General features: G+C 37.3%; 5 protein-coding genes and 1 pseudogene across 8 annotated transcripts; 2 read left to right on the top strand and 4 right to left on the bottom strand.

The window, feature by feature from the left end:
• Positions 1-916: 916 nt before the first annotated feature.
• On the bottom strand, positions 917-3,275 carry LOC111197825 (SRSF protein kinase 1-like). Its single transcript, XM_013807644.3, has 4 exons — positions 2,830-3,275; positions 1,750-2,589; positions 1,628-1,675; positions 917-1,546 (listed from the first exon to the last, which is right to left on the bottom strand). Exons 1-4 carry the CDS (start codon positions 3,022-3,024, stop codon positions 1,127-1,129), a joined length of 1,503 nt encoding a protein of 500 aa, XP_013663098.2. The 5' UTR covers positions 3,025-3,275; the 3' UTR covers positions 917-1,126.
• A 105-nt stretch (positions 3,276-3,380) lies between these two features.
• Positions 3,381-14,410, top strand: LOC106367793 (60S ribosomal protein L24-2). 2 transcript variants are annotated; one of them, XM_048764596.1, is made up of 5 exons: positions 3,381-3,498; positions 3,779-3,854; positions 3,936-4,037; positions 13,871-14,019; positions 14,108-14,410. In XM_048764596.1, exons 1-5 carry the CDS (start codon positions 3,488-3,490, stop codon positions 14,256-14,258), a joined length of 489 nt encoding a protein of 162 aa, XP_048620553.1. In that variant the 5' UTR covers positions 3,381-3,487; the 3' UTR covers positions 14,259-14,410. The 2 variants fall into 2 exon arrangements, with proteins under 2 accessions (XP_048620553.1, XP_013663099.1); XM_013807645.3 differs by lacking the exons at positions 13,871-14,019; positions 14,108-14,410 and adding exons at positions 4,149-4,297; positions 4,384-4,674 and having other exon boundaries at positions 3,382-3,498.
• On the bottom strand, positions 4,898-7,327 carry LOC106363450 (annotated as a pseudogene).
• A 2,518-nt stretch (positions 14,411-16,928) lies between the features above and the next one.
• On the top strand, positions 16,929-18,877 carry LOC106367795 (probable carbohydrate esterase At4g34215). Its single transcript, XM_013807648.3, has 2 exons — positions 16,929-17,733; positions 18,544-18,877. The coding sequence occupies exons 1-2, from the start codon at positions 17,128-17,130 to the stop codon at positions 18,793-18,795; spliced, it is 858 nt and encodes a 285-aa protein (XP_013663102.2). The 5' UTR covers positions 16,929-17,127; the 3' UTR covers positions 18,796-18,877.
• LOC106367794 (F-box protein PP2-A15) lies at positions 18,508-20,502 on the bottom strand. Of its 3 annotated transcripts, none has more exons than XM_022708520.2 (4): positions 19,985-20,502; positions 19,790-19,908; positions 19,130-19,622; positions 18,508-18,890 (listed from the first exon to the last, which is right to left on the bottom strand). In XM_022708520.2, the coding sequence occupies exons 1-3, from the start codon at positions 20,297-20,299 to the stop codon at positions 19,151-19,153; spliced, it is 906 nt and encodes a 301-aa protein (XP_022564241.1). In that variant the 5' UTR covers positions 20,300-20,502; the 3' UTR covers positions 18,508-18,890; positions 19,130-19,150. The 3 variants fall into 3 exon arrangements, with proteins under 3 accessions (XP_022564241.1, XP_013663101.1, XP_013663100.1); XM_013807647.3 differs by having other exon boundaries at positions 18,508-18,806; XM_013807646.3 differs by lacking the exon at positions 18,508-18,890 and having other exon boundaries at positions 18,951-19,622.
• A 2,494-nt stretch (positions 20,503-22,996) lies between these two features.
• Positions 22,997-26,674, bottom strand: LOC106367797 (pyruvate kinase 1, cytosolic). Its single transcript, XM_013807651.2, has 15 exons — positions 26,413-26,674; positions 26,137-26,331; positions 25,884-26,039; positions 25,719-25,796; positions 25,492-25,623; positions 25,323-25,403; positions 25,168-25,239; positions 24,995-25,084; positions 24,764-24,908; positions 24,576-24,664; positions 24,402-24,497; positions 24,225-24,292; positions 24,036-24,135; positions 23,672-23,731; positions 22,997-23,406 (listed from the first exon to the last, which is right to left on the bottom strand). The coding sequence occupies exons 1-15, from the start codon at positions 26,479-26,481 to the stop codon at positions 23,254-23,256; spliced, it is 1,584 nt and encodes a 527-aa protein (XP_013663105.1). The 5' UTR covers positions 26,482-26,674; the 3' UTR covers positions 22,997-23,253.
• Between the last annotated feature and the right edge of the window lie 684 nt (positions 26,675-27,358).

Genomic DNA, 27,358 nt, shown 5'->3' with positions numbered 1-27,358 from the left:
CAGGAGTTTCAAAGGTGACCCGTAATCCGCACGTGGTTTCCGTTTGCCCAAAGGCCCGTAATCCGCACGTGGTTTCTGATTGCCAACCATCTAATCCCCCTGGCCCGGAACCAGTCGACACTAATACCCATTACCCAAGGATCCGGCACCAATGCCGCAATTAACTTTAAACTTAGGGAGGGCGTAAAGCATTATGTGGCCACATGGGGTATTCGAACTCGGGTCCGTATTGATGTTTTTAACTACCTCAAGACCACTAGCCCACCACCCCGTGATTTAAAAACTATTGTCTTTTTTAATTTAAAATTGGTTTTGTTAATTATGGGCCTTTTTGTTATAACTTTACCGACTAATTGATAATTTAACAAATTAAAATGAACTTTTCTAATTAGTAAAATAACACTAAAATTTTGTTTGGACCTATGCACCATGGGCAATTGCCAATGTGGCCATAGGTTAGAGCCGGGACTGTACGAAGTATACAAGTATACGCTGGAGATTCTCGGGATGGGACAAGGAGGCGAGGGAGGATCTCGGAGACGGAGAGAGGAGAGTTGGCTCCGGAGTTCCAGATAGCGTCGGCGATGCCTAGTCTGACGGCGGCGTTAAGTGACACTGGAACGCTTATCATGTTACCGAGACGTGTTTTGTTTTTCTCTCTTGTATGTGAATGAGAGAGACTCAACTTCTCAAATAGGACTAGTTTTTATATAAAAGAGTTTATGTTAAGTTCACGCGGAGACGGGGAAAGTCAGCGAGGAAGAAAAAGGGAAGCTGTGGTCAAAACAAAACAATCCGCGCTTCACGGTTCTCTGCTTGACTTGTGTGTGTTAATCTTGATTTGTAATAAACAGCTTCTGTCTTTAACCGGGTAAAAATGTAAGACTGTTACTAATTTCATTGGCGTCAAGTGTGATTTCATGAATGAAATATTATATATTCAGTCAAAATACATGTTGAATGTCAATATATTTGGATTCGTAAAAGTACACATACAAGATATTACAACTGCGCATATGAAAATGTTGAGAGCTCACTAGTAAACAGCTTGAAGTGGTTCTGACTTGAGCTCTCTCACTAGCACAGTGGCGAGTTTTAATTATCACATTTCCCCTTTCGCTCAAAATCAAATTGCTTGTTTATAAGAGGAGCTTTTGCTCATACCTGGTTTGGACTTTGGGGATGATATGGCAACGTTTCCCATTTTAACTACCATAGCTTCTTGCTCCTCCTTCTCTCTCTTCTTTCTCTCTGTATCCAGCTTCTCTTCCGGGTTCTGGTCTTGAGGTGAGAGAGACGGTTCTAGAGAGCGAGGGACAGAGTTGATCCAAGGATGCAAAAGACACTGAGCCGCAGTTGGTCGTTTCTCGGGTACGAAATCAAGAATCGAAACAAGAAAGTCACTCAGTTCATTTGCATCTTGCTCACTGAACTCGTACTTCTCGGTAAGGACTTTGTTCATAGGCCAGAAACGAAGTCTTCTTATGTGTCGAAGATCACCATGCCTGTTGAACAAATCTCTTGAGTAGCGGCCTCCTAAAGCTATCTGCAAACACACACAAATAGAGGAAGAAGTTGGAGTTTAAGACGGCCTTGAAGGGTATAGCCTGGTAATGATTCTATTTACCTTGCGTGGCATCATCCCAAGAAGCTCCATCATCAAAGCCAAGTGGTCCTGTTAGTCACACAAAAGCAAATTAGCTTCGCATACATATATGCACGTGACTAACTAGAGATCTTAAGCATTACCTCATCTCTATCATAATTGTCTCCACTATGGGGATCAAAGAGTACATCACCAGTGGCAAGTTCAAAGCATATACACGCGAATGACCAGAGATCTGCCGAGGTAGAATACTTAGATCCAAGGATTACTTCAGGACACCTATACTGCCTCGTCTGAATATCACTTGTGAACTGTTTATAAGTCCAACAAGCGTTACCAAAGTCAACTAGCTTACACTTGAGATCAGCAGATTCTACAAGGTGCCTTCTACTCGATCGACTCCCTTTCTTACCTCCTTGCTCCCCTTCCTCGCAGCCATTAGAGGTAGAAGGACAGTCTTCTTCTGCAGCAGCACTTAGTTTTCCATTAACCGAACGCTTCACCTTTCTATGAACATCTTTCTTATGATTCTTAACGAAGTCTCCATTGGAGTCAACAATCTTCTCCTTACCACTAGCAATAATAAGAGGAGCTCCAGACTTCCTAGGATCTTTAGACGGATCGATCCTCGACACTAACAACACATTCTCAGGCTTGAGATCAGTGTGTATAATCGAGAGCTCTTTATGCAAGTAGTCCAAACCAACCAACATGTGGTAACAAATCTCCTTAACCATGGGAATAGGCAAGCCCCGGTAGTCAGAATACTTTATAAGCGTCAATAAGTTATCTCCCAAGTACTCGAAAACCATACATACATGCTGCCCATTGGGGCCAGAGTGTTTGAAATGATCCAAAAGCTTCACAACGCATTTGGTATCATCAGCGTCACCTTCAGCAATCTGTTGCAATATAGTTATCTCATCCATGGCAGCTTCGGTATAGTGCTGTGCGCTCTTTTGCACCTTCAACGCCACATATCTCTGTTGCATCGATAAAGAGTAAAGACAATTACATAATTAAAGTAACTAACAATGGTTTTGGTTCATCTAATTAACATCAAATCGAACCGACGCCTAGGTGACAAACCGGACCTAAACGCCTGATCAATAATCTCATACGCCTAACTACGCGGCCTAGCAATTTCATGATCATTGATATTAGGTTAAAGTGATTTGTATGAAGATTGGTGCGAGAGAGAGAGAGAGAGAGAGTGTGCGTACAGAGGATAGAGTGTCCCAGGAGAGCCAGACGGTGGAGAAATGGCCCCAGCCGAGTTTGCTCTGGACAACGTACCGGCCGTTCTTGAAGGAGTCACCGATCCGAACGGCGTGGTAACCGCCGCGACGGTAATCCTCAGTGCCTTCGTCCTCCGACGTGTATTCGCCGCCGTCGCTGCTCCACTTCTCCGCCTCCATAATTCGCCGATCTAGCCGCAAGGGGGAGAGAGAAAACTATCTTTCTCAGTCTGACTACTCTCCGTCTCGATGACTGAATCCAATTTTGTGGATCTATCTCTCTCTCTCTCTCTCTGGCTTTGATTTTGTATTCTTCTGGAAGCTTGTGCAGACGGGGAGGAGCTTAGCTACTTCTTCAAACTTTCATCTACCTTTACGATACGCCACCGTTTTAACCCTCCAGCGACCGGTTCCTTGTACCGGCGGCTAAGAAATGATTGAGGAGATGCTGACGTCATCACTATTTATTTTAAAACTTAATGGGCCGAGAATTATGGGCTTTAACAAATGGGCTTAAGTAGTATGGGCTAACGAAATGAAGTTATGCTATAAATACGAAAATGCCTTCGCCGTAAACGATTGAATTAGGGTTTTCGAGTCTCAGGAGGAGGAGGAAGAAGAGGAGCAGCAGCCAGCAGCAACCATGGTTCTCAAGTAATGAAACCTTTCACATCTCTCTCTTGATTCCTCACTATCGTTATTAGTTTTTAGTCAAATCTATCGTGTGTTTCTTCTGATGTAATTGGATCTAGTTCTGCTCTTTGTTGTTTCATGTCGTTACGCTTTAATCCATTTGCCTATATACTTGTATGAAACACATTGCCTGAGAGTCATGAACATCTATTAGTGGTCTCTGTTTGGTATTGTTATGAATCATTTCTATCATATTTGTCTGAGAACCCAATGCTATGTCTCAATCTGTGGTTGTCTGCAGGACCGAGCTTTGTCGTTTCAGTGGCCACAAGATTTACCCAGGGAGAGGAATCAGATTTATCCGATCTGACTCTCAGGTAGTTTATTAATCTTTCTTGAGTATTGGATGAATTGATGTTTTAGTCCCTAATCTCGTTTTAAATGTCTGCTACATAAAGGTGTTCTTGTTCATTAACTCGAAGTGTAAGCATTACTTTCATAATAAGCTGAAGCCTTCCAAGCTTGCATGGACTACCATGTACAGGAAGCAGCACAAGAAGGTAAATAAAGTCTATTTGTTTTGTTGATTGAAAAGTTCTTGTTTTTTTCTTGTAAGAGCCTGCGTTGGATTATAATAATGACCCTGTTTGGAAATTATGAATCTTTTGTAGGATGCAGCTCAAGAAGCTGTGAAGAAGAGGAGACGTGCGACTAAGAAGCCGTACTCAAGGTCTATTGTTGGTGCTACCTTGGAAGTGATTCAGAAGAAGAGAGCTGAGAAGCCTGAAGTTCGTGATGCTGCAAGAGAAGCTGCTCTTCGGTTAGTTTTGATTCTTTCAGTTAGAACCTACTCTTTAGATTTCAGAAAAAGTGTTTGACTGAAGTGAATTGTGATGATCCTAACAGCGATATCAAGGAAAGAATCAAGAAGACAAAGGATGAGAAGAAGGCAAAGAAGGCTGAATTTGCTTCAAAGCAACAGAAGATTCAGGCTAAGATCCCCAAGGCTGCTGCCAAGGGAGGTCCTAAGTTGGGAGGTGGTGGTGGCAAACGCTGAAGAGCCTAACCAAATAACCATCTCTCTCACTCTTGTGTTTTCTACTAGTGGGCAAACTTTGTTTTAGTTAAATGTTGATTTTCAGAATATTTCGCAGAACGTAAACCATAAATTTGGTTCCTATGAACTTCATCTCACTACTCTTTTGTCTCAATTTCCTCATCACTATAATCGTGAGTCCTACGGTCTTGGTGAAACGTAGATCATTTATCTTAGCCTTTCGTAGTTGTTATAGCAGGATTTGTTTATCTTTTTTGAAATTGAAACTTAATGATGACCACTAGTCGAAATCTTCACCAAGTCATTGAAAAGAAAACAAGCGTTTTTTGATCAAGAACACGATTACAATATCCAGAACCTAGGGATTGTTCAAGAGTCCCCAACTCTCCCAGATACATCCACTCCAAGATGCGTAAAGATTCTCTTACACTCTCACGTCTATTTATAGTCTCTCCTCTATACAGTTCTATCATTCACTTGAGTTCTTTCTTGTTAACTTCCTTAACCACGTCACTGTTCTGAATCTCCACGTCATTTCTTGTAAGCCACTGATCATATCAGTCTTCTCCAAGTCACTGAAGCACTAAGACTTTACAAGATGAGAAGTTTGCTTTGAGTATCCAAATGAAGGTTAAGAGGAGGTGTTGAGAAGTTGATTACGATCAAGCAATGTTTGGCAAATAATCAAATGTTATCCCAAACTTTACTCAAGTTCAAGAATTTGTTAAGAATAATTTCGTACCTCCTTAAAACATATATTTCTTACAATTATCTGCATAACTAGACTAAAAATCTAGTTATTAGGGTAAAATAATCTAGAATTTGTGATAAATATTAGAGATATTTTGTAATATAGAGGCTATATAATACGTCTATTCACTCTCATTTATAATTAAGTTGGAGCAAAAAAAACATTAAAATAAGGGTTTTTGCACTAGATATACTAAACTTTTGTTTTTCAAACTTAACATTTTCTTCCTCTCTACTAAACTTTTCATTCAAACAATTAGCTCCATATATCAAACTTATTTAACTTCGTGAAACAAAAGAGCTAAAACATAAAACACAAGTCAGGGTTAGACAAGCGACAATTCCATGTGTGGCAACGTTGTACTCGTACGTCTTGCAGTGCAATGATCAGTCTCAGAAAGTGTACCACAACTTAAAATTAAAAACGCAAGTTTCAAGAAACTAAACCTCACTTTGTAATCATATATACTTGGTTGCAAATGGAGTAAGTTGGTTCGTTTTTGATATTTTCAATTCTTATATCTTATATTTCTCTTTCATCTTCTTTGATTCTCTACAAGACATAAAACAAAAAAAAAAAGATTTTTAAATAAAGCTGTGGCTGTTGTTTTTGTCATCGATTCAACTTGAGTGTAATGAAAGAGAAGAAGGAAGCATAACAGATCAAAGTCATTAAACTAATCAAACGACAAATTAATGTCTACAACCATTAGTTTCTTTCTTTCCTTTTTCCTCTACTTTGCTGGATTTGAACCAAACTTGGAACGTAGCTGTAAATGAGTGGATGCCATGATAGCACTGTAGAAGATACTACAGAAGATGATTCTGCGTTATATTTATCAATCGAGTACACCGTCACCGCGACATTACAACACACAACCACTTTCTTCTCCTCGTCAATCAAAAATCTGAATGGGACCTTATCAAAATCATTGTGTAAATTCACTGTAAACGATTTGGTCCACAAGGCAGCTTCGGTATCAATTTTACTGGTCACCCATACCTCCATCTTTGATGTATTATAGCATTTATGTAACACTGAGAGTTTTTCTTCTCTAACAACTGACAGACGTATCCGACCATGACTCTGAAAGGTAGGAAGACATAGGTGTCTTAACCGCTCTCTCCTAAAATCAAAACTAATTAAGAAGGCGTCTTTTCGATCCGAAGAATACCAGTAGGAATTTCCTTCCAAAGACACACACGTTGGTTCAAAGGACCAGTCTAGAGTGACATCATCAAGAACCCTCCATGAATCAGAGCTCAACTCATAAATTTCAAACACATCAATGTTGTTTCGCCTGTAAAACCTCAAAATTTTGTAAGCATGACAAAGTTTGTTGTTGTCGTGACCTAAAGCAAACAGATAATAGTAAGGTTCAGTTTGGATCAATCTGGTTTCTCCAGAACATGGGTTCCAAACCACAATTCTATCGTTCATGGTGCATAACAACAAACCGTCGCAGTGAATAATATCGTCTAAACCAACTTCTTTTGAACTAAGCTAGAAGCGGGATCCATTAGGCTAAGTGCAACCTTAATCTCTATAGATGGAGACGGAGCGTCGAGACTGACGCTCACTAAGAATGCATTAGATTCCTCCAACGCGTAGGGTTCCTTATACTTCAAAGCGAAAACCAAGGACTGCTTTGGAGCTTTATGGAAGTGCTTCTCGGTGAACACGCGGTCTTTGAATAAAGCATTCCATCGTTTGCAAGTAGATCGTAATCGTTTCAGAGAGGTGGCTGGAACCCTACAGAGTATTTCATCTACCAAATCTGGAGGAAGATCGGACATTATCATTGAGATCGTTATCGTTCTGAGGGGTAAAAGTAACTCGGGGAGGGAGGGGGTGGCTCTGTAAGATGAAACTAGGGTTTTGTTTTTGTTACACGTTTCACGTTTGTTAATTATATAGACAAACAAGACAAAAAAGATTGGCTCAAAACCCCGTAGTTGATTAGTTATAGTTGGATTTAACCCTCTAATCTAGCAAACTCCAGATTTCAATTAACCTTTATATTAAGTTTCTTATCAACTATGTTTATTAGGATACACACAAAAAAACAAGGAATTGGAAAAACCCAATAATACATAACCAGTCAAAATAAGAAGGTTTAACCAATATTTGCTCATTTGTGTTTTACTCTTAAAATTATTTATAAATCCACTCAAATCTAAGTTAAAATCAAATCCTCAAAGAAATCATTAATATTGAATAACACATGATTTTAAAATCCATTTTTAAATTATAGAACCAATAACAACATATTTGAAATTAAATTTTAAAATGATAAAACCAATAACACTTGATTTGACTTGGATTTTAAAATCCATTAAAACACTTAAACCAATAACACCCACGTGATATTAAGGTTTTTATCAACTGTGTTTATTAGGACACACACAAAAAAAACAAGGAATTGGAAAAACCCAATAATACAAATCCAGTGAAAATAACAAGGATTAACTCAATATTTGCTCCTTTGTGTTTTACTCTTAAAATTATTTATAAATCCACTCAAATCTAAGTTAAAATCAAATCATCAAAGAAATCATTAATATTGAATAACACATGATTTTAAAATCTATTTTAAAATTATAGAACCAATAACAACAGATTTGAAATTGAATTTTAAAATGATAAAACCAATAACACTTGATTAGGCTTGGATTTTAAAATCCATTAAAACACTTAAACCAAATGGGTCTACTTGGTCAAGAAAGTAAATAATACATTTCTTATTATTTCTATTTTTTTTACCATTTATAAAAAATAGTTTTTCTTTTCCATTTCTTCTCGTTCATTTTATTCTATAGGATTCTAGTACAAATTTGCTCCTTATCAAAATTGATAAGAAATAATATTTGTCTTCATTCAAATGATTTTAATTTTTTCCCTACTCATTCCTAATGTTTCTATGATGGTCACACGTTAGACCCATAATTACCTGATGTATATATTATTTTAAGTTTTTTACTAGATATGTTTTTGAGTACTAGTTGAATTGATGTTTTTAGTCTCTAATCTCTCTTTTTAATGTCTGCTACTGTTTCCATGATTCCATAAGGTGTCCTTGTTCATCAACTCTAAGTGTAAGCATTACTTTCACAATAAACCGAAGCCTTTCAAGCTTGCATGGACTGCATGCCACGTACAGAAAGCAGCACAAGAAACATAAACTCCATTAGTTTGGTTCTGTTTTGTGTTGTAGATTGAAAATTTTTCTTTATGTTTTTATAAGAGCCTGCGTTAAATTATGAGAGTGACTGATATGCCACTGCTAGTGTATACAAGGAAGAGAAAGGAGGATGAGAAGAGAAAAGAGACTAGCGTGGAAAACAAGAATAATGAGCTGGCAGATTTAGTTACAAGTTGAGTGAGAATTTATTGAATTGTATATGGGCCTCGTGTATATAAGAGGGCCCTTAGGAATAATTGAGAGCTAGGGAGGTTTTGGCTTAGGCATGCTTTCTATTCTTTGAATTGTAATCTGGCTTGATTCTCTAGACTTAAGAGATTAAGAGAGGGTGGTTGGGCGGTTATTCAATAAAATACTTCTATAGTCTATCAAATTGGTGCGAATGAGCGTTCTGGATCGAGGAATCGCGACGACGGGATGACGAAATCACTAAGAAATCAGAGCGGCATTGAACCGGTGACGATGGAATCGCTGTCGACGACGTTGAGAGATCACACGGCGATGCAATATGAGATGAACAATGAGTTCTGAGCTTCGATCAGAGCTTTGGAGGCAAAATTGATGTCGAAAATCGAAGATCTGGAGAAGAAAACGCAAGATCGATATGAGGAATTACAAGAGAAGATGACTTCGAACTTCGATCGATTGTGTGAGTTGATAGCGAAGAAGGATTCGAAGAGTATGGACCTTGAGGAATCGAGTCCACCGCCTTATCGTCATCCGAATTATCAGGTACACAATCCTATCACGGAACCTGGCCGTAATTCTATATCGGAGGAGGGAATGGAGAGAAATACGATTAAGGAGAACATAGATGAATTTTTGAAACGGCTGACACTTCCTTTGTTTTCTGGTACTGATACGTATGGATGGTTTGCGTTGGCTGAGAGGTATTTTCGTATTGGAGGTTATGATGAGAGAAGAAAGTTGGAGATAGTTTCAGTGAGTCTTGCTGGTGATGTTCTGAGCTGGTTTAACCGTGAAACTCACAGAAGCAATTTCACTTGTTGGAGAGATTTTAAGGAGAGGTTGATTGTAAGGTTTAGCAAGGAGAAGTTCCGAGATCCGAGTCAACCGTTTTTCGCAGTAAAACAAACGGGAACCATTGCTCAATACATTAACATGTTTGAAGATTTTTCTACTCAAGTCACCGGATTGACTGATACACAACGAGAAGGGATCTTCATGAATGGTCTGAAACCAGCAATGCGTGAGGTGGTGAATATGAGTAAACCAGTGGATCTTCCGGAGATGATTGCCACATCATATCAGATGGAGGATAGTGCTTTGTATAAGATGGTTTGTAGGGAAAGAAACCAAGAGGGCCAGTCAAGTGGGAGACAGTTCTTTACAAAATCAGCGGCACCACCATCAAATAATTCGGAAGGGCAATTGAAGCAACAACAGATTAAAAATGGTGGAAGTACAGATAAGAGCCGTGAGCAGAAACCTCAATTACACCTTACAGACAATCAAATTGCAGAGAAAAAACGTTTGGGGCTATGTTTTACTTGTGATGATAAATGGTCAAGACAACATTGGTGCCCGAACCGACATTTAAAAGTTTTAACAGTGGTAAATGGTATTGAGATGAAGATTGTAGACCAGTCACTGGTGGAGATGGAAGAAGAAGAGGAAGCGTTTGAGTCTACATTGATGTCTTTATCCTTTAACTCCTTTGTGAGGATTTCTTCTCCAACAACAACAAAAGTCACGGGAAAAATTAACAAGAATAGGGTGGTGGTGATGCTAGATAGTGGGGCCACTCATAGTTTCATTTCTCCATCTACGGTGATGAGGAACAAGCTGTTGGCAACAGTTAATCCAAATTTGAATGTGGTGTTGGGAACAGGAATATCGGTGCAAGGCTCGGGAGTGTGCAGAAACGTGAAGGTTATGTTACCTTCTATGACGTTTACACCTGACTTCATTGTGCTTGAGTTGGGGAATGCATATATTATATTGGGTGTGCAATGGCTAGTTGGCTACGCACGTTAGGGAAGTGTGAAGTGGACTGGGAGAAAAATGAGTGGTCATTCTATTATCAAGGGATGCCAGTGACACTCACAGGAGATCCCACTCTTTCTGACTACAATGTCTCGTTGAAAACGTTAACTTCTGGAGTTAAGTATTCAAAGAAAATGAAGTCGTCAGAGTTGGGAAAAATGGAAGGGGAAGCTTCTTTAGCAGAAGTAGTTCCGAGCGTGATAGTAGGGAAGCTTAAGAAATATGAAGCGGTGTTTCAAAAACCAAAAAAATTACCTCCACTACGAGGACAAGAGCATGCTATTGTGTTACAAGACAAGGCTAAACTGATAAGTGTGAGACCTTATCGTTATCCTCACGCACACAAAGAGATTATGGAGAAGTTGGTTAATGAAATGCTCGCGGAGGGGTTAATACGACCGAGTCATAGTCTTTACTCCAGCCCAGTCTTGTTGGTGAAAAAGAAAGACAATTTCCATCAATTTTGTGTGGACTATAGAGCCCTTAATAGAGCTACTATTCAGGATAAATATCCAATCCCTATGATAGATCAGCTATTGAATGAGTTGCATGGAGCCACAGTCTACGAAGTTGGATTTAAGATCAGGGTACCATCAGATCCGTATGCAGCAGAGTGATATTGAGAAGACTGCGTTCATGACACACGATGGCCACTTTGAATTTCTGGTGATGCCGTTTGGTCTCACGAATGCTCCGGCAACGTTTCAGGCGTTGATGAATGAGGTATTTCACAAGTTTCTGAGGAAATTTGTGTTGGTATTTTTTGACGATATCTTGATCTACACTCGTAGTATTGAGGAACATGTGAAGCATGTGAGCATGGTGTTAGAGGTGTTTGTTGAACAAACGTTGTTAGCAAACTTGAAGAAGTGTTCATTCGCTCAGTCTAAGGTGGAATATTTGGGCCATGTTATTAGCAGTGAAGACGTAGCTACTGATAACCAGGAGATTGAAGCTGTTCAAAAATGACCTGAACCTAAATCAGTCAAGGAGTTACGGGGATTTTTGGGTCTAACAGGGTACTACAGACGCTTTGTTCAACATTATGGATGCATTGCTAGACCACTGACAGAGCTATTGAAGAAAGATCAGTTTGGTTGGTCACATGATGCATTGAAAGCGTTTAGTACACTCAAAAAAACTATGGTGACTGCTCCGGTGCTAGCGCTTCCTGACTTCAATCAACTGTTCATTGTGGAATCCGATGCTTCTGGATTTGGTCTCGGGGCTGTGTTGATGCATAATAATCATCCGATAGCATTCTTTAGCCATGGATTGACTCCACGAGAACAAATGAAGCCAATTTATGAGAGATAATTGATGGCAATTGTGTTGGCAATTCAGAAATGGTGGCACTATTTGTTGGGAAGGAGATTTGTAGTCAGAACAGATCAGCAAAGCTTGAAATACTTATTGGAGCAACGTGAGATCACTTTGGATTATCAACGTTGGTTGACAAGGATTTTGGGTTATGAGTTTGACATTGAGTATAAGCAGGGTAGTGAAAACAAAGTGGCAGATGGGTTGTCAAGGATTGATCATTCCAGTGTTGCTAATGGATTGTCTCTGCTGGCTCTGACTGTACCGGTGACTTTACAAATGCAAGAGCTATTTCGAGAAATAGATGATGATGGGGAGATTCAGGGAGTAATTGCTAAATTGAATTTGGGTGAGTCAGTTAAAAATGGATTTTCATTGGTGCATGGGCGACTGTTTTATAGACAGAAAGTGGTCATTCCTCATAATTCGAAGCAGATACCGTTGATTCTTCAGGAGTGTTATGATTCGGTTATGGGAGGTAATGCCGGAGTGTTGAGAACTTTACAACGAGTGAAGGCAACGTTTATTGGTCAAAAATGAGAAAGCAAGTTCAGGAGTACGTGGCTACGTGTGCGGTTTGCCAAACCCAAAAGTACTCTACCTTGTCTCATGCTGGATTATTACAACCTATAGAGCTACTGGTTCGCATTTGGGTGGATATTGCTATGGATTTTGTAGAAAGATTGCCGGTTTCCAATGGAGTGAATGTGATTTTGGTAGTGGTGGACCGACTGAGCAAGTATAGTCATTTCTTGATGTTGAAACACCCGTTTACAGCAGTGGAAGTAGCTCAGAAGTTTGTGAAAGAAGTGGTCAAATTACATGGGTTTCCTAAGTTCATTATCTCTGATAGGGACAAGATTTTTTTGAGCAAGTTTTGGAGGGAATGCTTCCGTGTTTCAGGCACTAAACTGCACTTCGGTACAGCTTTTCATCCTCAGTCAGATGGTCAGACTGAGGTTCTGAATAGGTGCCTTGAAACATACCTACGCTGCTTTGCGTCTACGTATCTGAAGACGTGGTCTCAATTTCTATTGTGGGCGGAGTTGTGGTACAATACAACTTATCACACAGCTCTGTATTGTACTCCTTTTAAGCTTGTTTACGGTCATGATCATCCGACCTTATTGGCTTATGAAGAAGGCACAACTCAAAACTTTGAAGTGGATGTGATTCTAAAAGAGAGAGAGGTAATGTTGAATTCAATCAAGGACAATCCGCTTCGAGCTCAGGCCATTATGAAGAATAATGCGGATAAGCACCGCCGCGATTTGGAGTTTGAGGTGGGTGATAGAGTATACTTGAAGCTGAGACCTTATCGACAGCACTCGGTAAGCAGGAGACTCTTTCAGAAGTTGGCTGCTCGATTCTATGGGCCATTTGAGGTGTTATCTAGAGTGGGTAAGTGGCTTATAAGTTGGCGTTACCGGAGAGCTCGAAGATCCACCCAGTATTTCATGTTTCACAGTTGAAGCTAGTAGTGGGGAGTGGTGCTATTATCACACAGTTACCTCTGACATTGGTGGTATCTGATGAGTTGTTGATTGAACCGGAAACGATACAGGACAAGCGTTATGATAGTGAAGGGTTCTTGGAAGTTTTGATCAAGTGGAAGCATCTTCCAGATCATGAATCTTCTTGGCTTCGTGTGGGTGAGTTCAAGCATAAGTTTCCTACTTTCTTACTTGAGGACAAGCTGAGTCTCGCGGATGGGGGTATTGATATGCCACTGCGAGTGTATACGAGGAAGGAAAAGGAGGGTGAGAGGAGAAAAGAGACTAGCGTGGAGAACAAGAATGATGAGCTGGCAGATTTAGTTACAAGTTGAGTGAGAGTTTATTGAATTGTATCTGGGTCTCGTGTATATAAGAGGGCCCTTAGGAATAATTGAGAGCTAGGGAGGTTTTGGCTTAGGCTTGCTTTCTATTCTTTGAATTGTAATCTGGCTTGATTCTCTAGACTTAAGAGATCAAGAGAGGGTGGTTGGACAGTTATTCAATAAAATACTTCTATAGTCTATCAGTGACCCTGTTTGAAAATTATTAATCTTTTGTAGGATGCAGCTCAAGAGGCTGTGAAGAAGAGGAGACGTGCTACCAAGAAACCATACTCAAGGTCTATTGTTGGGGCTACCTTGGAAGTGATTCAGAAGAAGAGAGCTGAGAAGCCTGAAGTTCGTGATGCAGCAAGAGAAGCTGCCCTTCGGTTAGTTTTGATTCTTTCTGTTAAAACATACTCTTTAGAACTCAGAACATATTTGATTGACTCAAATGAATTGTGATGATCCTTACAGTGATATCAAGGAAAGAATAAAGAAAACAAAGAATGAGAAGAAGGCAAAGAAGGCTGAATTTGCTTCTAAGCAACAGAAGATTCAGGCTAAGATCCCCGAGGCTGCTGCCAAGGGAGGTCCTAAGTTGGGAGGTGGTGGTGGCAAACGTTGAGGAGCCCAAAACCATTTTACTTTTTCTTTCTTTCTTTAGTTAATGTTGATTTCAGAATACTCCGCAGAACCTAAACCTTTCGTTATTGATGTTTGTCTCTTTACTTTTTGCAATTCTTATAAACGCAGACTAGATAATTTTGTTTCACTGCTCTCTTATCTCCTCAATGTCTTCATCGCTGTAATTGTGAGTCTAACGTATTTTCATATATTCGTCCGTTAAGATGTTTTAAGCTAAAACACACATGTTTATGGAAGTTACTTTTTAAGCTAAAACACACATGTTTATGGAAATTTATCACTAAAACTATAAATTAAAAAGTGTTCAAACAGTTAAAAAATAAACTATAAGATATGACTAATTACACAATTTTGTTGAAATTAAAATTTACCTAAAAATATGATACATCATATATATTGGAATATCGAAAATTCTTTAATCATCCATATGTTGAGATCCTTCTTTCGAAACTGTAGTTCGAGGGCTGCTTCAAAGATTCATCATCCTCTGTTTCCTTTTTAAATACTAAGCTTGACTAATGCTTTCTCCATTTTCATGTGAGCTCTGTATTAACCGAGAATAAGCTCATTGCAAACGTTATTCACCGGAATGATATCAGTAATAATACGATACTAGGATAAGACATGCGTCTTGCGCAGGGTGAATTTATTTGTATATATTATCGATAGTTTCTTTTATATATTTGATCATTTTATTTATATATATAAAATATTTTTTGTCGTTATTATATAATTTCTTTCCAATGGATCAGATCAATTTTTATTATAAATAATGGAACAAAACTATAATTAATACATCGTGGGTTTATCGGATTGAACATTAAACAAATTATGACATAACAACCTTATTTTTTCCATCGAACACATTATTGAAAAAAGTGAACAGTATTGTTTTCACAGTTGAATTATTTTGACTTTTATCTTCCATATGGTTTTGAAAGCTTTCAAATCAACCATCGAATTGATACATGTCATTTTAATGTTTTTAGTCGTATACTTAAGGAAAACTTACATTTTTGTAATTTAAAGTCGTTTTAAAAAATTCAAAATATAACATATAAGAAAAAATCTAACATATAAGAAAAATATAACATATAAGGTGTCCTGAATTTTGTATTTTAAAGTCGTTTTAAAAAAATATATATAACATATAAGGTTTCCTCATTTTTGTAATTTAAAGCCATTTTAAAAAATTCAAAATATAACATATAAGAAAAAATCTAATTTTTTTATTATATGGTTAATGTGATTGTTTATTTTTTTAATAATATAAAATTAAACAAAATAAAGAAGGATGCAAAAATTGTTATCAAAACTTTATTATTTATAATCATTAATTGTCATATATATGTAAATCATATTAGGTAATTTCGTAGCTTTTATTTAGGGAAAGAATACACACTTCTTATATTTTAGGTTAATATAATGTTCTCTAGTGTACATTAAACAAATTATGACATAAAAACCTTATTTTTTTCCCTCGAACACATTCTTGAAAAAGTGAACAGTATTGTTTTCACAGTTAAATTATTTTGACTTTTATCTTACATATGGTTTTGAAAGCTTTCAAATCAACCATCAAACTGATACATGTCACTTTATTGTTTTTAGCCATATACTTAAGGAAAACTTACATTTTTGTAATTTAAAGTCATTTTAAAAATTGAAAATATAACATATAAGAAAAAATCTAACATATAAGAAAAATATAATATATAAGGTGTTCTCATTTTTGTATTTTAAGGTCGTTTTAAAAAAAAACATATAAAGTTTCCTCATTTTTGTAATTTAAAGTCTTTTAAAAAAATTCAAAATATAACCTATAAGAAAAAATCTAATTTTTATTATATGGTTAATGTGATTGTTTATTTTTTTAATAATATAAAATTAAACAAAAATGAAGAAGGATGCAAAAATTGTTATCAAATCTTTATTATTTATAATCATTAATTGTCATATATATGTAAATCATATTAGGTAATTCTGTAGCTTTTATTTAAGGAAAGAATACACACTTCTTACATTTTAGGTTAATATAATGTTCTCTAGTGAACATTAAACAAATTATGACATAAAAACCTTATTTTTTCCATCGAACACATTCTTGAAAAAAGTAAACAGTATTGTTTCTACGGTTAAATTATTTTGACTTTTATCTTCCATATGGTTTTTAAAGGTTTCAAATCAACCATCAAATTGATACATGTCATTTTAATGTTTTTAGTCGTATACTTAAGGAAAACTTACATTTTTGTCTCTCTGTTATAATCATAGTTGCCACTCGTTTTTTGTTCGTATTGGTTAGTTTTGGGTTTGATTAGGTTTAGTTGTGGTTAAGATAGTTTGTTTTGAGGATTTTTTTTTTTCATGTTCATGCTAAAAAAACATTTGACGTCCAAAATACATATTTTTATTTTTATAATGAAAATCTCAGTTTAAGGTTTGACATTGGAATGATTCTTGATTTTATTGAGATCGCATGATTCGCTTATGAATAGTATATTATATGTCACGATTTTACCGTTATGCTACGCTATTAATTAATCAAAGTTTTAAGTCATCTTTATAGGTGTAGGTATCGAGTACAAAACCAATTTCATTTTAAAAATTCAACTTGTGCATGAAAAGGTATCAAACAAATGATTCTTCTTTGTGTGTAAAAGGAAAAAAAGAGTGTAAAAGAAGAGTTTTGATTAAACAAGAAGAAAGACACAAAACAATAAGAAGAAAACACTTTCTCAAAAAAAAAAAAACAATAAGAAGAAAACAACATTATTATTCTCTCTTGCATCTTACTCCCACTCTTATTCGGATCTCGATCTCGACCTCCATTTCCCAAAAAAAAAACAATGAACAAGATGATCTTCTTCCTCTTCATCATGATGTTTGGTCTATCTTCATTGCAAATCCAATCTCAAACCATCCCAAGAAACATCAGCATTTTCATATTAGCCGGTCAAAGCAACATGGCGGGTCGGGGCGGCGTTTATAACGACACCGCCAAGAACATCACCGTGTGGGACGGCGTTATTCCACGGGAATGTAGATCAAACCCTTCGATCCTCCGTCTCACAGCCAAACTCGAGTGGGAGGAAGCTAACGAGCCACTCCACGCTGATATAGACGTTAACAAGACTAATGGTGTTGGACCGGGGATGCCATTTGCTAACCGGGTGGTTAACCGTTTTGGTTATGTTGGTTTGGTTCCGTGCTCTATTGGTGGGACTAAACTAAGTCAATGGCAAAAGGGTGAGTTCTTGTACGAGGAAACGGTGAGGAGAGCTAAAGCTGCGATGGTGGCTAGTGGAGGTGGCTCGTACGAGGCCGTTTTGTGGTATCAGGGTGAGTCGGATACGGTGGATATGGTGGATGCTTCAGTATATAAAAACAGACTAGTCCAGTTTTTTAGTGATCTACGAAATGATTTACAACATCCAAATCTTCCTATTATCCAGGTACATTGCATTAAAGTGTTTTTTTTTTTAAGTAGAGATACTCTATTTAAATGTAAGGTATCAAGTCCATGACTTTTGAGTCATACATGAGCAAGTTTGCACTTAGTCTACATGAGCAAGTAAAGAAGCAACCTTATAGGAGAGTTCTCAAGTTTAAGTAAAAAAGTATAATATATTATTTTTATATAATTATATTAATTTACCAAAAAAAAATTTCATGGTATCTAATGAAATTTTTCATTCTCAAAAATCTGTCATTTGAGAAAAAAAAAATTCTCACACTTTTTCTCTCTTTTAATATTTTATTAGATTATTATGTTCAAATATAATTAGAGAATTTTCATTGAAAATGCAATCATCAGAACATTGCATAATGGTTATAAGACTTCACAAAAGTCTACAATGTTGTGGAAAGTCGAACTTAAAATCACTTTTTGTCATAACACTTTTGTTGATGAAGGATAATATTGAGAAATCATTGTGATAAAAAAAAACTTAATTAGTTGGGAAAACAAATGGTGGCTTCAATGTTTCTTTTTAATCACAAATTTTGTTGAAATAGGGGTTTAATTTATTGAGTGCATGCCACTATTCTATTAAACATTTCTTTTTAGCTATCTTTGGTTTTTGTATTATTCATCGTACTAATCCAGGCTGTAGCAATTGTATTGTACCAGTCCAGCTGCAATGTTTCAATTCGACTTTTTGGTATTTTCCAAATAAAACTAGAATATACATGATTGATACTACTCTACATTCTTCTAATATCTTTTGTGTCTCTTTGCTGGTATGGACGATAAACAACAAAAGGTGGCTCTTGCTACAGGCGCAGGACCATATCTTGACGCGGTAAGGAAAGCACAACTGGAGACGGGTCTTGAGAACGTGCATTGTGTTGACGCAAAGGGCCTACCTCTTGAACCGGACGGCTTGCATCTGACCACGTCTTCTCAGGTCCGGCTAGGACAGATGATGGTCGATGCGTTTTTGGCCATTCCCAATTCAGCCGAATTACACTCTGGCTTCTCTGTCCTTGTTCTGTTTTGTCTATTCTTTTTATAGTATTTTTGGACCTACCTTAACCTTTTTTTTTGGATACTTGTTTATGATATTTAGGGTATACAGCTTGAAAATGATTCGATCATATCCTATACCATCTGTCATTGGATATGATTAAAAAAAGAAAAGCACAAGACAAACATAATTAGAACTGGTCATACACAGAACGTATTGTAGATTAACTTTGGTTGGATACATCATAGTCATCCAAACTTATAAACATGTGAAAATGCACAAAGAGAGTCCTCTCGCCTAAACTATGTAGCAAAAACGAGTATGAAGTAAAAAAAAACAAAACTCAACTCCATGAAATGCACAACAATAAAATGAAAATTACCTTCAAAAGAATCTTCTTTCTTCAATCTATTTCACAAAAAGATTTCGTTCTGTAATCTTTCAAATCACCAATTGGGTTAATGAAGACTGAATCAACACATAGCCCGCCTTTCGAGTGGGTGCAGTCAATCTGTTTCATGGACCATTTGATCTCAGTAGATGGTTCTGATCCAGTCACTACGAACTCCCCAACCTTATAATCGATCCAGAAACCGCGCTTGTGGTGCCCGGTTGATTCTTCTCTCTTTACATCATCCAAGTAATACTCACATGATGCCTCTTGACCATCAGAAGTCGAAAGCGAAAACCTAACAGGCTTCAAATCCCAGCCGTGAGTGTGTTCGTAGTTGCACACACGTCTCCCCGACTTCTTTGCGAATCCGCCTAGATGGATTCTGAATGATAGAGAGTAGATACCCGGTGGGAGATGGAATGTCACTGTCCCATCGACTTCAAACCACCAAATCTGCTGTAAGTAGGCTACAACATGGAACCTGTTCAACGCAAGATTCAAAAAAAAAAAAGATTGTTACATTCTTTGTCCCACAACCACAAACATAAAACAAACTGATACATTTTCGAGCTAATCAAACAACTAATCACATTCAGGTCAAATGAGATTTATCACAAACCAAGTAAAGCTATGAACTTGGTGTGATACCTGGACTCATTGGTCGGAATCCAATTCCAATATCTCCGGTCTTCAATCCCAGTAATAGCCATTCCCCTCGCAGAAATCGCCATACAAACCCGTCCCGTAACTCTATCAATCCACAGCTCCTGTCAATTCACATCATCACATTGAAAACCCTAATCCCCAATTCCAATTTCAAAATTTCAAAATCCGAACCAATACCTTGTTATCACCGTCGAAGGGGATAGGACGAGAGAGCACAGCGAAGATATCCTTCTTCGAGAGACCAAGAACCCTCTCCGGCGGCAACAAATCGAGCAGATCCTGGTAATTCGGCGGGAGCTTCTTCTCCCAGACGAAATCCGACGAAGCCGCGCCGCGAAACGAACGGTTAAGACCGGCGAGGTTGCAAATCTCCGGGGGAGTCAGGTACATGAACACGGCGGCGATGCAGCTTTCCGGTATATCGCCGAGGCTAGGCCCCATGGAGGAATCATTCGTCTCCCCGTCGTTGAGATTCGACAAGGACGAGCCCATGCCTAATAGTTGACCTAACTAACACAATCTTCGTAAAGGTGTATATATATATATATCACGAGAAAATGCAATCGGCTATACGCGTATACACGAGAATACTTTGATTTGGTGAAAGTATATTTGCCGTTTCTCTCTCTCTCTGTGAATTTTCTCGGAAAATATTTTGGAGCAGAAACGGAGAAAGTGTGAGGGAAAGATATTAATGACTAGTTAATAAAATTAAATAAAGAGCGGAAAAAGGTGACGTGGGCAAGCTAAGATCAACGAAAGGTGTTTTTCGCCACGTGGCGGCGCCGAACGATTGTGAAAAGTCCGTTTGATTTGGTGTAAAGCAAAGCAAAGCAAGAATGTAAATTATTATCATGTCACTCCAACATTAATATTCTTCCAAAAAGCTGAATAAAATATTCTCATCAAATCTAGTGAGCATTTTCAACGAGTTTGCAAAAGGAGAACTTTTCGTACTAGATATATACGAGAATTTTTAACCTCACATCTTTTACGGCTTCTTATGAGCTTTTGTTAATGTTTTGTTTATACTGGTTCTCAAAATTATAAATGATTAATATGTAATTTTTAAATAATTAAATAATATATGTATAATAACTTATCATTAGAATTGTTTTAAGTTCCACAAATCTTAGAGCCAATTTTGCAGTTGCCAGCTTCTTTAAATTGATTAGCTATTCAATTAATTGAAATTTGAATTTATAGGTATGAACATCACTACCAACTTATAGTTACATTTCAAAGCACTTCGAGCAGTGTTATTGTTTCAGAATTTACTCGCACGTAATAAAGTGGTTAGCAAGTTTGTACGGTTAGGTTCGGTGTCAATGGGTGAAACCGTAACTTCTTTAAGACTTCAAACTTGTGAACTTTTTTTTAACAAAAAAAAGAAAAACTTTTGAACTATTGAATTAATCATATACTAAATTTACAGTAAAGATTACTGGATTACCTCTGTCTGGCAAAGCAGATGAAGTTCCTTAAAAGGCTTCTTGAGTTGAAGTCGAAAGCTTGATTTTTGAGTATGAGTTTAAGCCTTTTTCTTTGTTCAAATTTTTTCTTCAACTACTTGTATGTTTTGAGATGATTTAAAAATGAACTAAAAAAATATCTATAGGCGAAAATTACTAAACTCTTTCTACAAGGTTCTTACCATTAATTTTAATGGTCTATCAAAAGAATGCATGGATCAAGTGGAATGCATTAGCCTTTGATACAAGACATGAGCTGCACGATTTGACTTCCAGTTGTTCTAGTATGTTCCCTCTCGATTAATTGCACACTGCTACTTGTTATTCATGCTCGTCATTTGACCATTTTCCTTTTTTATGACCACAAGTTATCTACGATTAAAATAATATTTCTTTCGTTTCAGGTTATCTACGATTAAAATAATACTCCTTTCGTTTCATAATAGATGATGTTTTAGAAGACTTTTGTTGTTTCAAAATAGATGATGTTTTGATATTTTTATATTATTTTTAATTTTATTGAAAACTGTGTAACCAATTAGATGTTGTAGTCATTTCTGTAATTGGTTGGATGATTTTTAAATTATATTTTTTAAACCATTTTTTAGAGAAAAGTAAATTTCTTAATCTTTCTGTACTAATGTATAACATCATATATTGAAACGGAGGGAATAACATTTTTTAAAATGTTGATCAATAATTTAAACCAAAGAAGACGATTAAATGTTCCAGATTTTATAAACAAATATTTGACATGCTAGCTAGGATATAACTAGTATCCATGTTATCATTCAACGTCCAATCTTCTATGTTGGAGTAGTATTTGTAGGACATTTTCACTTAACTTCTAATGTTTGTGATAGTATTCTCTTGGTTGTTTACATGTACACATGAATGTAGTTTCAATTAATTAATGTCTTCAGGTAGGGTCCTTTTTCTGGTTTGTGAATCAATTTACTCCACGTGGTTAATATTGAGATCGAGATCATCATAAATGTAAAGACTAAAGACTGAGACCGTTTGATTTGATAAGAATATACAACGAGTTGCTGTAAAGTTTGGAAGCATCGTTATCGCTCCGACACGATCATCTGATAGGAGAGTTCGAGAAACAGAATCAAAGACAAGTCAATGAAAAAGCATGAATTAGAACTCATGATGGAGCGTGAATGACTATCTTTTTCTAGACAAGAAAGAAAAAATCCCGACTAAATGTCCAGCCTACCACAAAATGTTGGTCCCCCGATGTTGAGCATGCAAAGCCAATTAATATCAACCGAAAGCGACCATATAGATTAATTAAGAACTCGAAATAATTGATGCAAGACAATAGTATAATGTATACTTGTTTGGAAGTTTATATGCATGGCAGTGGCATGCTACCATACGTGTTGAATGGTCTTGTTTCCGTTGAAGTAAGAGGGGTTTTGAAAAACAGTAATTACGTATAGGATCAAAGATAAATTACAACTTAATGGAAAGAACAACTTCACTAGTGTTAGTGGCGTAGTTGGGTGTGCAAGATTATGAAGCAAAGATCTTATATTTCCATGGTAATAGAAAAAAAACCTTTGGATTATTATTGGTTTTTGGTTAATCACCGAAATTTAATTTCTAAAATCTGTGAAAAGATTTAATTTCTACCGCAGTTACTCTAATTATGGTTAAAAACCAATAATTCAAATCTTTTGGACCGCCCAAAACGACCCAGACGAGATTTAGGTCTTCAATTCTTTAACGTGAAATTAATGAGTCGTAATATTTTTGTAACCTAGAAAAACATAGGGATTACAAGCTTATTGAATAATTGCTAGACATTGTATACTTTTTTCACCGTAGTTTAAATCTGAAGCCAGCCAAATGTAATAGCCAAGAAAAATGGGAAACATCAGAGACATCAAATCTCCTGAATACTCACTGCAGAGCACTGGATCGAAGTAAAAAGATTGTAGCAATTGTTTTCCTCCCATATTATCAATCCTCAAGCTCGATGATCTTGACCACAGATGCATCACCAACTTTCTGACACACCACTACTCTGTCGTGCGACTTTATCACTCCTGCTTGCTTCCCGTGGTCTAACGCAACCTTCAGGACTGACTCGTTCGTCGCACTTGTTGATTCCGCCTTCAACATCAACATTTTTACATAATATGTTAAAATCTGAACCAAAAAAGTTCGAACTAAAACTCTCCTAAAAGACTTGTTTGAGCCTCTGATATTGGCTACTTGGTTCAATTAGAACATCAAACTCTCAAAATTTATGCACAATTCATAGCGACTATCTTGGTCTTAAAGAGTAATATAAGTGAAACACATTTGAGATCGTTTGTTTATCCAATAGAAAGGAAGAGATAACATGCAAAAGAAAAGAAGATAAAACAAGACTTACAGGGTGACGAGGGTCAGCAAGCATGGGGAAGAGGCCCCTGACAATAAGTGACTGCCTAGCCTGATAAAGAGTCACACGGGTTACTAAACTTAAAACTATCACTTGCATAACATTTGTATGAAAGAAACCTCCCTAGCATTCTAATATTACAATGTAAAACAATCACTGTCAACCATTGATACAACACGTTACACATTAGGGGAGTCTCTTTTCTTGTACAGTGTCCAAGATTGATGACGAGATGTAAGTAAGATAAAACTCACAAGCAATAGCTATGTATCGTGCCTCTTTGAAAACCAGCAACATTTTCAGAGAATGGCACCGCTGTGGTTGTTAAACTTGAGAGATCAAGAGGGAAACATACCTCAAAGGCTCCACTAAAGCTCCATTTCAGCTGATTCGTCTTAACCCGGGGAATGACTACAGAAATTACCGGCATTGTTGGCCTGTATTTGGCAATCAACCTGAACGGAAATCAAAGAAATAACAGTTCATTAGACAACTATAAATAAAATAAACAGAAAAATAACGTAAGAAAAAGAATAATATGAACCTGGCTGCTCTTCCAGAAGAGGTAAAGCATATAATAACTGATGCCTTAACCTTGATTGCTGCCCTTACCTGATCAAGTGTTAATTAAGCTAGATTAGGAACTGTGATGGTCTCAAAACCAGAGATCTGATATTTTTGTATGTCTTTCCAACACATCCGCAACACAAGGCAAACTTACAGCTGAGGAAGCAATGGATTCCAGGTGAGACATCGGCTCTCCAACATACTTGACAGTCTTCTTGAAGTACAAATCTTGATTGAAAACCTTCTCTGCCTATGAAATGTTAAAAAAAAAACTATGTAAGAGCAAAACGGATGAAGACACAAAGCAACGAAATGTCATAAAGCTTACCTCAGCACAGATCCTTCCGACAGTTGATATGGTCTCGACAGGGTACAACCCGCGAAGGGTCTCAGCACCGAGAAGGATTGCATCACTTCCTGCAGGACGAGTAAATTGGAAAAAAAAAAAAACTATTACCTCTTGCTATAAAACGTTAGAAGCATCAAAAAAGAAGCGTATTCAGAAGGTAAACATACCATCTAAAACAGCATTAGCAACATCGGTTGCCTCTGCACGAGTTGGTCGCAAGTTGTCAGTCATACTATCAACAACACGGGTAAGAACGGCTGGCTTTCCTGCCATGTTGCACTTGTAAAGAGCCGCCTTTTGAAACAAAAACACCTGCAACAAGAACCCCACCAAGTTAAATTACTAAAGAGTGTAAATAGAAAGAAAAAAAAGCAATTTGAATGAGCAAACCAAGATACCTTCTCCGGGGGTAGATCAATACCCAAGTTCCCACGAGAAAGAATAATTCCATCAGCTTCTTGTAGAATCTCATCAAAGTGGTTTAGTCCCTAAATTAAATAAAACATCATCAGCAGGAAAAGTTGCAGTTACAGAAACATAGTATAAAGCAAAAAAAAAAGTCAATACTTACCTCAACGTTCTCAATCTTGGCAAATATTTGTGTTTGAGAGAGGTCACCCAACTTTTTAAGCATCTCACGGGTCTGTGTTATGAAACAACAATTGGTTCTTATTGTTTAAAGAAAAGAAGTAACTGAAGGGTAAAGTAAAAGTACAGACTAGAGACCTGGCGAACATCCTCTGCATGGCGACAATAGGACAACGAGAGAAAATCGATTTTGTTTTGAACTCCCCATGTGCTTATAACCTAGATGACAACCAGATCAAAACACTCGAACTAAAAGCCTGTGGAAAAAGGAACAAAAGCAATCACTAGATTAGAAACAAGTATGGACCTCTTTATCTTTCTCAGTGAGAGTTGGCATATCGATGTGAACTTGAGAGGCGTGCAAGGTGAACATAGAACCAGCGAGAGTAGCAGCATTCCTTGAAAGGCAAATGACATCATCTCCTTTAACTTCATCAACCTGCAGGTTCCGTTTGGTAGGTTAGTCTAGAAACTTCAACATAGATAAACCACCGAACCTCACATTTCTAAGCTTCATAATTTTTATTATTATACCTCGAGCCAAACTGAAGTTGTTTCACTACCAGTGAACAGGTATTGCCCAACAAAGATAGTGTCTCCTTTCTTCACTGCCTAAAAACCAACACGCAAGTAACTCCCATCAAACACTAAATCATTGATTAGATATATTAATATCATCACATTTCACAAAGAAGGAACCTTGGCAAGGCCATCGAAGTTAATGGGAAGGACTTCAGAAGAGGCTTCTTGGTCTTGGTTAGGAGTCAAAGTAACAAGTCCATCAGCTTTAAGAGTGATAGCTTTCTCAGACTTGTTGATCACTTGAAGCTCAGGTCCCACTGTATCAAGCATAACCTAATCAAACCAAACAAACAAGAAACACCTCTCAACTAAAAGCATATGCAAAGATCAAAATCAAATGATTCAGCATAAGAGAGAGAGAGAAACATACAGCACAAAGCTTCTTAGTGCTCTTGACAGCAATTTTGAGATTATCAAGCGTCTCTTGGTGGTACTCAGCGTCTCCCCAGGAGAAATCGAATCGAGCCACTGACATGCCGGATTTGAGACAGCCGGAGAGAGTCTCAACGGATCTGGATTTGGGACCGAGAGTCCCGACGATCTTAGTTAGCGCCGGAAAGAAGCTCTGAGGAAGATACATCAAACGAGAGATTAGAGATACTCTTACGAGCGAAATCAAAACTAAGAAAATCAGTGGATCGTTTACAGATTTGGATGGCTCGAGGATAGAAGCCATCCTGATCGGCTCCTCGAGAAGGAGATGGCTCGAATGCATCTTTGGTGAGTGGAGAGATCTCAGATGATCGACGGCGAGCGGAGAGATGAAAGGTGTGTTTATGTGAGGTTTGGTTTGATTTAACTTTATGCGATTGAGATTGACTGTCGAATCTTTCGTTATTAAAAGAAAAGAAACAAAAGTCGTAGTTCGCTCCTTCTTTTTTCTTTTAAATCCACATATTTCAAATTTACTGCAAATGTACCCCTGCTTTTATTTAGTGACTGTTAGAACATTTTTATTCCACGTAGAGGGTTCTTAATCTTTTTTAATAATTTTTAGTTGGAAAAGTGGGTTAAAAAGAATTAGTTAAGTGACGGATATATTTGTGTGGTCCATTGTAAGTTTCTTATTTAAGGATTCTTAAAAAAAAAAAAATTTAAACATTATTGTATTAAATTTCAAATTTATTTATTAAATTCTTATAACATTTTTATCTTAAAAAAAGTATGAAGGGGGTTGAAATTAAAAAAAAGTGAGAAGTTCAAAAAAAAAAAAAAACATAAGAAGAGCAAAACACCATGCACCTAGTTAAATCTATTTTTCCTATATCGTATGCGGGTTGTGTCTTGCTTGGAGGTTCCATGAGGATGAGCTAGACTAGGTACGTAGCTGCACGAATTTCCGGCTGTGTCTACAAAAACTCTTTGGAACTCCTTGTCTCTGGCTCTGTAGAGATTTTGCACGAGCCGTAGAGAACGGAGACAGAGATGTTGCAGGCTCCTCAGCTATGCTTGGCTTCTCTGGAGGATGACTAACCCCACGGAACGAGCTAGAACCAGCTTCATCATCACCAGCAGCCACAACCTCTTCAATCTCCAGCAAAGGATAGTTTGATTCCATCGTTGGCGGCCTTACCACAGGCTCAAACTCTTGA

This window comes from Brassica napus, chromosome C8 (assembly GCF_020379485.1).
Source record: "Brassica napus cultivar Da-Ae chromosome C8, Da-Ae, whole genome shotgun sequence".
Taxonomy (NCBI): domain Eukaryota; kingdom Viridiplantae; phylum Streptophyta; class Magnoliopsida; order Brassicales; family Brassicaceae; genus Brassica; species Brassica napus.
Note: the sequence above shows the minus strand (reverse complement) of the source record. Positions and strands in the feature narration are given on the sequence as shown.

Bases quoted from the DNA above. Each gene is read 5' to 3' on its own strand.
- LOC106367797 (XM_013807651.2), bottom strand. From the start codon at position 26,481: ATGCATTCGAGCCATCTCCTTCTCGAGGAGCCGATCAGGATGGCTTCT. The intron at 24,909-24,994 runs GTATCTTGGTTT...TTCTTGTTGCAG, and splicing joins TTGATCTACCCCCGGAGAAG to GTGTTTTTGTTTCAAAAGGC. The intron at 23,732-24,035 runs GTATGTTTCCCT...ACTCTTTATCAG, and splicing joins GCTTTAGTGGAGCCTTTGAG to GCTAGGCAGTCACTTATTGT.
- LOC111197825 (XM_013807644.3), bottom strand. From the start codon at position 3,024: ATGGAGGCGGAGAAGTGGAGCAGCGACGGCGGCGAATACACGTCGGAG. The intron at 2,590-2,829 runs GTACGCACACTC...TCGATGCAACAG, and splicing joins CCTGGGACACTCTATCCTCT to AGATATGTGGCGTTGAAGGT. The intron at 1,547-1,627 runs GTAAATAGAATC...GTGTGTTTGCAG, and splicing joins TTGGGATGATGCCACGCAAG to ATAGCTTTAGGAGGCCGCTA.
- LOC106367795 (XM_013807648.3), top strand. From the start codon at position 17,128: ATGAACAAGATGATCTTCTTCCTCTTCATCATGATGTTTGGTCTATCT. The intron at 17,734-18,543 runs GTACATTGCATT...AAACAACAAAAG, and splicing joins CAAATCTTCCTATTATCCAG to GTGGCTCTTGCTACAGGCGC.
- LOC106367793 (XM_048764596.1), top strand. The intron at 3,855-3,935 runs GTAGTTTATTAA...TGCTACATAAAG, and splicing joins TTATCCGATCTGACTCTCAG to GTGTTCTTGTTCATTAACTC. The intron at 4,038-13,870 runs GTAAATAAAGTC...AATCTTTTGTAG, and splicing joins ACAGGAAGCAGCACAAGAAG to GATGCAGCTCAAGAGGCTGT.
- LOC106367794 (XM_022708520.2), bottom strand. From the start codon at position 20,299: ATGGGCTCGTCCTTGTCGAATCTCAACGACGGGGAGACGAATGATTCC. The intron at 19,909-19,984 runs GTATTGGTTCGG...GTGAATTGACAG, and splicing joins CCTTCGACGGTGATAACAAG to GAGCTGTGGATTGATAGAGT. The intron at 19,623-19,789 runs GTATCACACCAA...TGCGTTGAACAG, and splicing joins ATTCCGACCAATGAGTCCAG to GTTCCATGTTGTAGCCTACT.